Raw genomic sequence first — 14,104 nt, 5'->3', positions numbered from 1 at the left:
TATGCTATCTAGGTTGGTCATAACTTTCCTTCCAAGGAGTAAGCACCTTTTAATTTCATGGCTGCAGTCACCATCTGCACTGATTTTGGAGCCCAGAAAAATAAAGTCTGACACTGTTTCCACTGTTTCCCCATCTATTACCCATGAAGTGATGGGATCGGATGCCATGATCTTCGTTTTCTGAATGTTGAGCTTTAAGCCAACTTTTTCACTCTCCACTTTCACTTTCATCAAGAGGCTTTTTAGTTCCTCTTCACTTTCTGCCATAAGGGTGGTGTCATCTGCATATCTGAGTTCTAGGTGGGAGTCTAAAATGATGTTTGGAGGACTTCTCTGGAGGTGCAGCAGTTAGGACTCCATGCTTCCGCTGCAGAGGGCATTGCTTCCGTCCCTGCTTGGGGAACTAAGATCTCTCAAGCTGTGCTGCTGCTGCTAAGTCGCTTCACTCGTGTCCGACTCTGTGCGACCCCATAGACGGCAGCCCACCAGGCTCCCCCATCCCTGGGATTCTCCAGGCAAGAACACTGGAGTGGGTTGCCGTTCCCTTCTCCAATGCATGAAAGTGAAAATTGAAAGTGAAGTCGTTCAGTCATGTCCGACTCCTAGCGACCCCATGGACTGCAGCCTACCAGGCTCCTCTGTCCATGGGATTTTCCAGGCAAGAGTACTGGAGTGGGGTGCCATTGCCTTCTCCATAAAGCTGTGCAGTGTATCCAAAAATAAAAGTATCAAAAAAAAGAAAATATCAATAAAATGATGTTTAGTGGAATAGGAAGGCACGCTTAAGAGATCCAGGGAGTGATGAAAACTGCTCAGAGTGGAGCACAAAGCCTGGGGATTGAGACCTTCATTGCCTCAGAGAGCCCGGGAGAGGCAAGCGGTGCCCATGTGTCACAAAGGGGACTGTGATCACCTATTAGGATATCCTGCCCTGAAGAGGGTGGTTTTGTCCCATACCCCTCAGCAGACATCTGGCAACATCTGGGGGCAGTTTTGGTGATCACAACTTTGAGGGGATGGATGGCACTGGAATCTAGTGGCAGAAGCCAGGGGTTGTGCGAAACACCCTGCAGGGCACTGGGCAGTAAATGTTGACTATGCTACAGTCGAGGAACTGGCTCTGTTCGTTTGAGAACCTCTGGGATCTCTTAAAGGACTTTAACCCCTGAAAATCTTGGTCCGTTGCCAGGGAGCAGTGATGGGGGAAGAACCCAAAAGGAACAGGGATGGAAAACATGACTGCTGTGAAGAGAACCTTTTGGAACTCAGCCATCAGTTTGCAGGAGGTAGACCATGCACAGTGTGGGCGTAGTTGCAGAGTCATAGCTTGAGAGGCAGCCATTGTGGTGGTGCCTAGGGGGCATTCAGGCCCGGGGCAGTTTTATCAGCCCTCAGGTTTCATTCAGTAACAACAAAATACTTTTGAGCCCCTGGGATTTGCCGGTGCAGTGCTGGTTCTGACAGTTGTTTGCGCTCCAGAAGATGATGTGGTGTTTGGAAGAGACCACCAGAGTCTGCAGACTGTGTGCCAGCTTTTGAGCAGACCTCAGAGTCCTGCCAGCTGTTCTTGTATCTGCCCCAGCCCCTCACCTCTTCTTCAAGGGAAGCAAGAACCAAGCACGCTATCACCAAGTGTCCAGCTCTTTCCAGTTCCCTAATACATTGGGTTGGTCAAAAAGTTCGTTTAGGTTTTCCATAAGATTTTGTGGAAAAACCCGAACAAACCCTTTGGCCAACCCAATACTATCTGATGCCCTTTCCAGGCAGGAAGGCCAGGAGATGGGGCCAGCTTTGAAGCTGGTACAGGAAGTATCTCTGATGCTGAGTCATGCAGAGAGAGATTGATAGCTTACAGGTCAAGAAAACCCTAAAAGGGTCACCGGAACCTAGAGACACTGTGGGATAATTGTTACAGAGCAAAGATTAATGCCAGAGGTTCAAACCAGAAAGACCACAGCAGAACCTTTCAGACTTGAATCGTTGCCTGGGCGCTGTTTTGAGGGTGTTATTCCATTTTTATATCGCTTTCATATAAGAGGATTAACGAGAAGCCTTTTAAAAGGGTTTTGCTGCACTATCCAAAATGTCCTTCCAGAGTAATTTGGTATTTCTATAAAATTTTATTGAAGTATAGCTGATTTATACTGCTGTGTAATTAGGCCTTTTATTTTCTTCACTTGGCAAACCATCCTACTTCCCCTTCCATAAATCTGATCTGTGAACAAGAAATTCCTCTCCCAAACATCCTGAATTCTTTGCCATTATGCAAACTGCTTTTGTTTAAACAATCAGTTGAAAAGTACACCGTGAAATCATGACATCCTACCTCCTGCTAAAACATGTTTCCACACAAAGTTTTGTTAGAGAGACAGACGGAGGAGAGAGAAAGGGAGGGAGAGACCTGCTAGTTCAGCTTCTGGGGGTAAAACATGCATCACATCCATCCATTGACTCAGTGACCTCAAATCTCTGCAGTTTGATCTTTCTGTACATCTTTCTGAATAGAGACCTACTCTAGATATAAGAAATGTGAACAATTCGCTTCACTGAGCAGACTTCAAATGGTGCTTAAAAAATTTTCAGTAGGTTTGTACTGAAAAGTACAAAGCAAAAGTTTGCAGTTCTGCAACAGCAGGAATGTGCCAGCTAGTCCTCTGGTCCAATCCATATTCTCATCCTTCAGTCAGGCCTGGATGTGTAGTCTAGGGTCCTGAGCCTGGGAAAGGGATCAGACATGCCATCTCTGAATGAATACCCAGGTAGGCTGACTACTAGTGGGAAGTCTTTCAGCAGTTGCCCTGTACTGTAGATGCTATTATGATCCCATATGCAGATGAGTAAACTGAGGCTCGGGGATGGTAAGCAGCTTCCCCAAAGTCACACAGGTCAGAAGTGTTAAACCGAGACAGCCTGATACCAGAACTTTCAACTTTGTCCTCACCACCACACTGCCTTTCTTGGATTACTGGCAAACTGCCCAAAGAGTAATGAATCAACAGTAATTCACTCAAGGGGAGAGTCATGTCTTTGCTGGGCCTTTTAAGCCATGTGAGAAGATGTGCTAGAAATGTGTGAAACTCCATTGCCTTTGAACACTCACTACAGTGTACAAAACTCAGATGGAAGTGAGATAAACCCTTGCCAGTAACATTGGTTGCTTTCAGATCTGTTGCCATGATCTCCCTCAGCGTTGTTAGGAAAGCTCAGAGTGGCCGCAGTTGCTTATCAGAGGTAATTCAAGTTCATCTCCCAGACATCTGGTGAGGTGCTGATGAGACTGCTTAAAGAATGATATCTGCCCATTTCAAAGTTTCTCCCATGGTCCCAGAGTTGACTGGCTGTATGCTGTCCCTGCTCCAATACCTGTGAGCAGACGGGTAAAGATGAAAACCAGTTAGGTGTCCATCAGAATGGGAGGGGCTAAACCAAGCACAGGACATTCATAAAAATGAAATACTTTGGAGTTTATTTAAATTGGATGATGAAAACCTGTGTTTGCAGATATGTGAGGCTCTCTAGGCTGGGCTGTGGTGTGAAATGAAGCTTTAGAGAAACAAAAGTGGGAAGGAGACTCCATTTTCAAAAGCATGTGTGTGACCACCACTGATACTCTGGGGGAAGGACCCACCAAGGTCAAGGATGTTGCTTCAGGAGATGGAGTTGATGCATTTTTATTGATATTGTCTATGTTGCTTATATTTTTCTTTGTACTAAAAAATACCCAATTCTATTATTTTTCTTTGACAAGAGGGTAAGGATTGGTGATACCAAAACTAAAAACTTGCAGTGTATTGAAAACCAAGGATTTGAAAAGAACTTCATGTTTCTGCAAACCACAGGGTGGGTGGGGTTGGGTTCAGAAATCAAGCTGTGAGCTGCCCATGTTCCTGCCCTGAAGGAAGACAGACCAGGCCCTCACAAGACCCATGTTTGACTGACTATCTGTAGAGGAGTTTTTTCCTATTAAATATGGGGTTCGTGGTATTTTGCTATACGATCATCTAATTGTGATGTCTTAGGTCCAAATGGGTTTCTGTGAAATCATCTCTGATCAGTAAATAAATAGAAAAAAATGGCTCGTGTGTTTCTTAAAGTCAGTAACACACCTTAAGGTGATGGCAAATCAGAATGTCCTAGGGAGTTTTCATGTGACACCAAGAGGGAGCTAGAGGAAAACACTCTCTTCCTCCATCCCCCGCCTTGAGGATTACTGATGGAGAGAGGCATCATTTCTGACCCTCCAGGGTGTTGTATTCTTCAGGTAGTTAGGATGGAGGAAAGGCTGAGACCCACCATCTAGTACCAGGGGACGGTCACAGTGAGACCCAGCCTGGTGTAGCTAGCATGTGAATTTAGACATGCCTGGGACGTGCAGTTGGGGGACAGCCTTGTCTCCTCATGTCCTCCATGTCATGTGTGCGTGTATCTGCTGATTTACCTGATAGCTGAGGCCTGTCCAGTGAAGAGAAGCGGTATAGTGCCCATCACTGGAATCAGACCCTGTGGGCACATCCCACATGCTTAGGAAGGAGCGGGGGCCAACAGGAGGCACACTGCAAGCAGGGCATCTGGGGTTTCAGAAGTGATGTGATCCAAGAAAAGCAGAAGAGCCACCCAACAAGTGGCCAGCAGCACTGAAGTTCAGATGTGAATGCGTGGGTTAGGTGCCCCTTAGCCCTCCATGACTTTTTCAGCCTCAGGATAAAAGGAGGGAGAGTGGCCCCGTAAAACCCTCAGGGGCCCAGCAACTCTGCCGTGAGGCCCCTCTGACCCGAGCAGGTCGACACAGAGGAACTATTTCCCTACTAGCCCTATAGAAATGAGCCCAGGCCACTCGGAAGAGCATGTCTTGGGCAGCAGCCTGGGGGCCGGTGGCAACGGTGCCAGAGCCTGCAGCTCAGTAACCATCCTTGGGGGTGTGCTGAGCTCAGTGTGCCTTCAGGAATGGCAGCCCATAACAAAGGAGGATCGATACCACACCAGGAGCAGGACTGGCCTGTAGCCTCAGAGAAGACCCCCCCATGGGTCCCCTGAGAGGAAGGGGTGGCTACGGCCCTGCAGGTTCACATGGATGGTGGAAGGGGGCTCTTGAACTGGAGACCCTGGGGCCTGGATAAATAAAATAACACATGCCCCCCATGCACTGGGGAGGAGGAGGCTGCTCCTTCTGTAGGGACTCACTTTCATCGATCCTTAGAACTCTTTATTTGTGCCTAGTCACTTAGATCAAAACAGAAACTTTGGGGGTATTTTTTGCTTAAATTATCTGGATAGTTTCTCTAATAATCAATCTAAAGTCTAAAGAAAAGGACTTTCTTCCATCTCATAATTCCTACACATTACCAACCTGTGTTGACACGAGACACAATCAATTTCCCGGGAAGTAGTTGTCCAGGCTGGGTGAGACAAAGGAGATGTACAAGCCCTGAAAGATGTTTTCTTGTTCTTGAGATTGTCAAGGCAATTCATCAACCTGGAATGGTTTGCCATTCCAATCTCTGCCTTCTAAGCTGTTGTTTGGATTTGAATTGTACAGTCCCTGCAGTGTGCTTTATACAAACACGTCCCAGATCATAGTTCATCGCTGTGGAATATATTTTACTGTATATACTTGACTGGCTGCAAGCCATCCTGTCTGTGTTTATATAAAGCCAAACCACATTATCATAGATTGCTTGCACAGCTATGAAAAAATATCGAGGACCTACTAGTTGCCCCCATCAGCCTGTGAAACCAATATAATTTTGTCTAGAAATTCCATCTATGCCCAACCCCATTCAAAGCAGATAAACAATTCTCATTGGGTGGTCTGTGTTGCAGCCCCCTTTGCTAAAAACAGCCCCATCTGCCTCCCTCCATCTGATCCCAGCCCCTGGTTGAGAGGCAAGCCATGGTAATCCTGGCTATAAAGTGCTGAACATGATACCCAGCTCTGAGCTCTCCTCACCAGACCCTACTTTCAGGTTTGGTCCAGGGTGGGCATCCAACGTGAGTTGGATAATCAGGAAATTATGCTGGAAATCTGAACCTAGGTCAATGAAAGTCAAGTTGGTCACTCTGGAGGCTTGAACTCCAAGCTGAAAAACATTAGCAGTGTTGGCAGTGCGAGAGAAGAAAGAAGCAGATGTCCACAGAAAGGAACAAAAGGGAGACTTCGGATGAGGGTGGAGTCACCTCAGTATCTGATCTCAACTGCATTCCTGACCCTGGATTTCTTGAGACACCACCAGAACTTTGTAACAAATTCCCCCTTCTAATGATCATAAGGAGGTGTTGGAAGCTAACATAAAATAATAATAGCTATCACTTGAAGAATGCTGTTTTCCAGAAAAGGTAATGAAGAATAGGTGGTTAACTGTTGGCACAAGGTCACACAGTGGGCAGTCCAGCCCCTGAACCAGAGGATGAATTTTGCTGCTCTGTGGCTTCTCAAAATGGGCACAAAGGAAAAGATTTGGTCTGGCATCAGGCAGACATGGGTCAGTGTCCTCGATGTGCCACTTCCCCAGTGCTAATTATTGACCTGTGATTTCTGGTGGAATGAAGACAGCCACAGTCATAAATAGAGCTGTTATAAGAATCAGTGAGATAACATGATCTGTGTTGATCTGATAGGCATTCCATAAAAGTTATTTTTAATCTGTTTCCCATTTTTCACTTGTAGCAAACTACAGTGACTAGAACTAATAGAATATTGTGAAGGATGGTGATAACCAACATTCCTTCTATATCTTTATTGTCCTTCTATATCTTTATTGTCCTTCTATATCTTTATCTATATGATGCTGAGATCAGTATCCTTTATAATGTAAGGAAACATTTTTCTACTCTTGGTTTACTATGAAATTTTTATTTTTCTTCAAGGAAATTAACGGTGGATCTTTTCAAGAAATGTTTAGCTTCTAACCAAAAAAAAAGAAAGAAAAAGCCATATGATTTTTGTCTTTTGATGTTAAATTAATTTCAATGATGGAATGCCTAGTAATAAACTGTCCTTAGTTTCCTAGAATCAAGCATCCTAAATCATTTGGCATTATTCAGGGACTGGACTGATACTTTCTGTTGTGTTTTACTTAGATTTTTTAGCGTGTGAGTTCAGCATCTTTAGTTTTCTTTCCTTTGCTCTTTTCCAGATTGTATTTTGTGATTATGGTAGTTCATAATGATGAATTAAGTTTTCTACCATTTTCTGGTTTCTGGAGCTATTTAAATATTTGGGGTGAAAATACCCCAACTATAAGGATATCCTATAGATATAGGATATATATATATATCCTAGATCTACATATCTATATCTATATATATCCTAGATCTCTCTCTCTCTATATATATCGATATATATATCTATGGATATATATATATATAGGATAGGATATACAGGATATATATTGATCTATATATAGATATAGATATCCATATATAGATCTAGGATATATATAGATATAGATATCCATATATAGATCTAGGATACATATATCCTATATATATATATATCTATCCTAGGATATATATATATATCCTATAGATATAAGGATATCCCCATAGATATAGGATATCCTTATAGTTGGGGTATTTTCACCCCAGATATTTAATATAGGATATATCCTTATAAGGATATAGTCCTTTTTCCTCAAAGTTTTGAGACATAGTTTATACTATGGTTATTTGTCTATTTACGTTCTTACTTTTTCTTAAATAGATTAGAATAATGTATATTTTGCTGGAGAATTTACAGTTTATTGAGATAGTCCATTTTTTAACATTGAGTTGAAAGTATTTTCATGTAATATTTTTATCTGCTCCATATCTGTAGACACTTTCTGCCTGCCGAGATTACCATTTCTCTTTATTAGGCCTTCCAGAGCCACCTCTAAAGGAGGCGGGCTCTTGGCAGGCATTTGCTCTCTTTCCACATTGGGCGGTGTTGCCATCTCCCACACATGGCCACAGCCCCACATCATGTTAGGAGCATCAGCTGTGATGCCTCAGAGTCCATTAGAGTGGATAAGCCTGCATGGGGTAGGAGTGAACAGTGTTTTTGGATGCAGGACTGTAGCCTCTGGGTTGGAGACCCGTCAGTTATTGGGATATCAGGAAAGACCATCAGGGGATGCACTACTGATGGCACAGTCTGGCCTCAAGGACTATAAGCTGTTCATCTGGTCCATGGGCCTCCCCATCCACAGTGCCTCTATAGCACCTGTACTGAGGTTCTGCACACTTCTTATCTCTCCAGAGCCAATAATATTTGCATGTTATTTCATGCAAAAAGAATGGAGGAGCCTGGTGGGCTATAGTCCATAAGGTTGCAAAGAGTTAGACACGACTGAGCAACTTCACTTTCATGCAAATAGAATAGACTACTTTAAAGATGGCTATCTGAAGTATTATTTATGATTGCACTTATTACAGGATCTTATAATCTATTCATTTAAACCATTTTCATAGCAGTTACAGAGTACAAAGTCTTTTTAGTCTAAGAGCCTCGTGAAAGGTTGTGGAGATGGGTTAGTTGGAAATTCCAACAGGGGATCTGAGAAAAGTCACAGCTAAGACTATGTTTTAGGTGAAAATCTAGTTAGATAGGAAGAGACAGAAAAGATCCCCTTAGGTCTCTGGACATAGGTACCAGAGATGGGAAGTACCCAGGGTGAGGGAGCCAGTGGGCTTGACCAGACAGAGGGAAGCTGATTTAGGAACAGGGCAAAAATGGGACCAAGCTCTTAGGAACTGCAGCATGCAGCTAGGCAGGTTGCCAGCAAAAAAATGCCAGAAAACTATTTGCTCCAACAAGGATTTAAATCAGTGAAGGCCCTTATATCTGGAGGTTGCCAGGTCTATGCAACCAGTTCCTCCCAGCAGAGACCTTGTTCTTCGTGTGTGGCCATGTAGGCTCCATGTAGGTCCTGTGGCCATGACCGCTTACCACACTGGGATCCCACATACCTCACCTCTCTGACCATGAGCATGATCGCCATATGTGAGTCATGTTCAAGTTCCCCCATCTTCCAGCATAGGGTCAGGCACACATGAGACTTTCGGGTGGTATCTATGGAATGCTTGAATGGGTAAGAATGCATGGTCCAAAAAACTTTCCATATCCTTGGGTTCAGATCCTCAGGTTCAATGCTGGCTGTTTGTCTGGGTCCCAGAATTCCCCTTCACCAGCTCTTTTTCTTCTCTTGGGTCCTTATACAGTCAGGTCTGAGAAGAGGATTCCAGTAAAATGACTCTATTCGGTTACTTGAGGAGGTATGTTCATTTCATACATACCAGGTTCATAGCCATTGTTCATGGTAAAGAATAAAAAGAATGGGTGCCTCTCGTGTCATCACTTGGCAAGTTTTTGAAGTGGCTTAAGATGAATACTACAGAGAAACACATCAACCAACAATACATGGCTCTGCCTTATCTGCGTTCTAGGTTCAGGTTCAGTGGTCGAATCCTAGGCCTGGCTCTGATCCATCAGTACCTTCTGGATGCTTTCTTCACAAGACCCTTCTATAAGGCGCTCCTGAGACTGTAAGTGTCCCCCCAGCCCTGCCTGCAGGACCAGAGGCACCGACCTCCCTGACTCCTCTGGCCTTTTTGTCACTGTTTTCCCTGCTCATTCCTGTTAGGTTTATGGTGCTTTACTTTTATGAGTGCTTAAGCCAGCACATAAACCTTTTAGTCCAGTAAAACGACATTTGGAGATTTTATATAAGCATAAGAGAACATCATATACCAGATATAAATCAGTTTATATAAATAATTATAGTAGCATTACAAGCATTGTATGAAACTATTAAGAAGAGCTGATCTGTCCCTGTATGTAAATCATTATGCTGTACACTCTATACTTATACAGTGCTGTATGTCAATCATATCTCAATAAAGGCAGAATAGGATAAAAGAAAAAAATTGATGTATAACTTGGTTATTTTTAAATGATACTCTTCTCCAATGGCCATGGAGAGTCCTTGAGTCAATAATTGTTTTGTGTTTGTTATTTTAAACATTTTAATACTTTCTTTTCCAATTACTGAATAAACTAAAGGTTCATGGATGTATTCAAAAGTATCAAATCACTAAAATACACCTGTGTTACTTTAGCCTAGAGTGATATCACCATATTTTGGCATGAGGTCTGAGTAGGTGTTTACTGAAACAATCTGTTTGCCTTTCTCCCTTTGAATGGACCCAGACCCTGTGATTTGAGTGACCTGGAATATCTAGATGAGGAATTCCACCAGAGCTTGCAATGGATGAAGGACAACAATATCACAGACATCCTCGACCTCACGTTCACGGTTAATGAAGAGGTTTTTGGCCAGGTTTGTGAGATGCGGGGCTTGGAAAAGACATTTTGAGTCTTGTTATGGAAAAATTGCATGATATGAAATTTACCATCCTAACCAGGTTTACAGTTCATTCAGTGTGGTTAAGTAGATTCATGTGTTATACAACCCATCTCCAGAATGTCTTCATCTTGCAAAACTGAAACCATGTCCATTAAATAATAGCTCCCTATTTCCCCCTCTTCCCAGCCACTGGAACCACCCCACTTTTCTTTCCAAGAACTTGTCTGTTCTAAGTATCTCATATTCAGTGGAATCGTACAGTGTTTGTCTTTTTGTGATCAGCTTATTTCACTCGGCATAGTATCTTCAGGGTCCATCCATGTTTTACCATGTGACAGGACTGCCTTCTCTTCTAGGGCTGAATAATATTCCATAGCATGTAAATACCATATTTTGTTTAGCTATTCATCAGTTGATGGACACCTAGGTTGCCTCCACCTTTTGAGTATTGTGGATAATGCTGGTATGAACATAGGTATGCAAATCTCTGTTCAAGTCCCTGTTTTAAATTCTTTGGGATATATACTCAGAAGTGGGATTGTTGGATCATATAGTAGTGGGATTTTGTGTTTAAAAACAAGGACTGTCATTCATTCAAAATATAATTCTTTGGAAAAAAAAAACAAAATATAATTCTTTGAGAACTACTGCCTTTATTAAGGGAAGGCAATGGCACCCCACTCCAGTACTCTTGCCTGGAAAATCCTATGGACGGAGGAGCCTGGTAGGCTGCAGTCCATGGGGTCGCTGAGGGTCAGATACGACTGAGCAACTTCACTTTCACTTTTCACTTTCATGCATTGGAGAAGGAAATGGCAACCCACTCCAGTGTTCTTGCCTGGAGAATCCCAGGGATGGGGGAGCCTGGTGGGCTGCCGTCTATGGGGTCACACAGAGTCGGACACGACTGAAGTGACTTAGCAGCAGCAGCAGCAGCCTTTATTAAAATTACTCATGTCTTCTTTTCTCGTTTTGACATGGATCTAGTTTATTGAGTTTTTTGAAAATCAAATGTAACAGTGGATCAGAAAGCATTTTTGTAAAATGTGCAATATATCTGTAAGATATTTCTCTTATCTGTGCAACTACAATACCTTTTATCTCTAGCATCCAGATATTTACTCCTCCAAAATGTATCACAATAGTATTTAATATGAGAAGCTTTCCATTTTTTTTCTTCCAGTGTTTATATACCGTTGAATCATCTGGCTTATAGTTTTATCAGACCAGCCTGATAGCCTGAGCAGATTTAACAATTAAGGTTTTTGAACATCATTTACAAGAGATTCAAAAGCCTATGACGTGTAATTTTTGTAATGGAATGCTGTAAGAAGTAAGCTGGGATACTTTATAAGCACCTTCATGACTGTGGGCAGTGTGCTGAATCTATGGGTGAGAGTTACCCACTGAACCTTGCAGACCACCCAACACCCGCATCTCAATCAAGAATCTTGTTCAGGTTCTAGAAAATGTTAGTGTTTTGATGCATTATCTTTGCATAAAAATACCTCTGAAGAATACTCTTTTCCACATTTGAGAAAAAAATTATTTTTTCTTACATCTTTAGAGAGTGTATTTAAATATATTCAAGAATATGTGATTCACTTAACTGTCCTCCCCCATGCACTAGATGAGCGTGTAAGATACACTATCTTTTCTGCATGACTACTTTTAGCCCATCCTTTACATTTGCCCTATAGTAGGGTTAATTTGTAAAACAAACAAACAAAAAAAACACAATTATTTAGCAAAATAGATTAAGACAAATGGGTATCCATCTTAAAAAACTTAAATTAGATCCCAAACCTAACTCATTATGCTTAAATTAATTCCACATTGGTGAAAAAGCTGAGCGCTTAAAAGAACAATAAAAAGATGAAAACGAAAGAATTTTTCTTTTTAACTTGCAGTAAGAAATGCTGTTGTAGATGTGACAAAGTCATGAAAGAAAAGATAGACATAGTCAACTAAAATTACTTTTTTAATACCTTATGTCAAAACTACACCATAAACAAAGTAAAAATGGCATAATATTTGCTACATTGTAACATATAGCACCAGAGAAGGCAATGGCACCCCACTCCAGTACTCTTGCCTGGAAAATCCTGTGGACAGAGGAGCCTGGTAGGCTGCAGTCCATGGGGTCGCTAAGAGTCGGGCATGACTGAGCGACTTCCCTTTCACTTTTCACTTTCATGCATTGGAGAAGGAAATGGCAACCCACTCCAGTGTTCTTGCCTGGAGAATCCCAGGGACAGAGGAGCCTGGTAGGCTGCAGTCCATGGGGTCGCTGAGGGTCAGATACGACTGAGCAACTTCACTTTCACTTTTCACTTTCATGCATTGGAGAAGGAAATGGCAACCCACTCCAGTGTTCTTGCCTGGAGAATCCCAGGGACAGAGGAGCCTACTGGGCTGCCGTCTATGGAGTTGCACAGAGTCGGACACAACTGAAGCGACTTAGCAGCAGCAGCAGCAGCAACATATAGCACAGACAAAAGTCTGTGTCTTTCAATATAAGAAGAGATCCTGCAGATCACTGAGAAATGAACAACAACACAATAGAAAATTAACAACGAATATAAATGGATAGTTCCCGGGAAAGGAAATATTCAACATCATTCACAATTTTTTAAAAATATAAATTTAAATAGAATGAAATACCATTTTCCCTCATGAGAACATCAAGAATCAGAAAACTTCAGTTCAGTTCAGCTCAGTTGCTCAGTCGTGTCTAACTCGTTGCGACCCCATGAATCGCAGCATGCCAGGCCTCCCTGTCCATCACCAACTCCCGGAGTTCACTCAGACTCATGGCCAGCAAATTAGTGATGCCATCCAGCCATCTCATCCTCTGTCGTCCCCTTCTCCTCTTGCCCCCAATCCCTCCCAGCATCAGAGTCTTTTCCAATGAGTCAACTCTTCACATGAGGTGGCCAAAGTATTGGAGTTTCAGCTTCACATCAGTCCTTTCAATGAATACCCAGGACTGATCTCCTTTAGGATAGACTGGTTGGATCTCCTTGCAGTCCAAGAGACCCTCAAGAGTATACTCCAACACCATAGTTAAAAAGCATCAATTCTTCGGCACTCAGCTTTCTTCACAGTCCAACTCTTACATCCATACATGACCACTGGAAAAACCATAGCCTTGACTAGACGGACCTTTGTTGGCAAAGTAATGTCTCTACTTTTCAATATGCTATCTAGGTTGGTCATAACTTTCCTTCCAAGGAGTAAGCGTCTTTTAATTTCATGGCTGCAGTCACCATCTGCAGTGATTTTGGAGCCCCAAAAAATAAAGTCTGACACTGTTTCCCCATCTATTTCCCATGGAGTGATGGGACCAGAGCTATGATCTTCGTTTTCTGAATGTTGAGCTTTAAGTCAACTTTTTCACTCTCCTCTTTCATTCTCCTCACTTCCTCTTCACTTTCTGCCATAAACGTGGTATCATCTGCATATCTAAGGTTATTGATATTTCTCCCAGCAATCTTGAATACAGCTTGTGTTCCATCCAGCCCAGCGTTTCTCATGACGTACTCTGCATATAAGTTAAATAAGCAGGGTGACAATATACAGCCTTGACATACTCCTTTTCCTATTTGGAACCAGTCTGTTGTTCCATGTCCAGTTCTAACTGTTGCTTCCTAACCTGCATATAGGTTTCTCAAAAGGCAGGTCAGGTGGTCTGGTATTCCCATCTCTTTCAGAATTTTCCACAGTTTATTGTAATCCACACAGTCAAAGGCTTTGGCATA

At 42.6% G+C, this 14,104-nt stretch overlaps 1 protein-coding gene across 1 annotated transcript in view; it reads left to right on the top strand.

The window, feature by feature from the left end:
• HECW1 (HECT, C2 and WW domain containing E3 ubiquitin protein ligase 1) overlaps positions 1-14,104 on the top strand; it is a 211,042-nt gene that overhangs the window by 174,968 nt on the left and 21,970 nt on the right. Inside the window, exons 20-21 of the mRNA XM_010829072.1 lie at positions 9,424-9,522; positions 10,187-10,316. Of these exons, the coding sequence (XP_010827374.1) occupies positions 9,424-9,522; positions 10,187-10,316 (229 nt within the window). The remainder of the gene's footprint in view (positions 1-9,423; positions 9,523-10,186; positions 10,317-14,104) is intronic.

This window comes from Bison bison, unplaced genomic scaffold, assembly GCF_000754665.1.
Source record: "Bison bison bison isolate TAMUID 2011002044 unplaced genomic scaffold, Bison_UMD1.0 scf7180017864499, whole genome shotgun sequence".
Lineage (NCBI taxonomy): Eukaryota > Metazoa > Chordata > Mammalia > Artiodactyla > Bovidae > Bison > Bison bison.
Note: the sequence above shows the minus strand (reverse complement) of the source record. Positions and strands in the feature narration are given on the sequence as shown.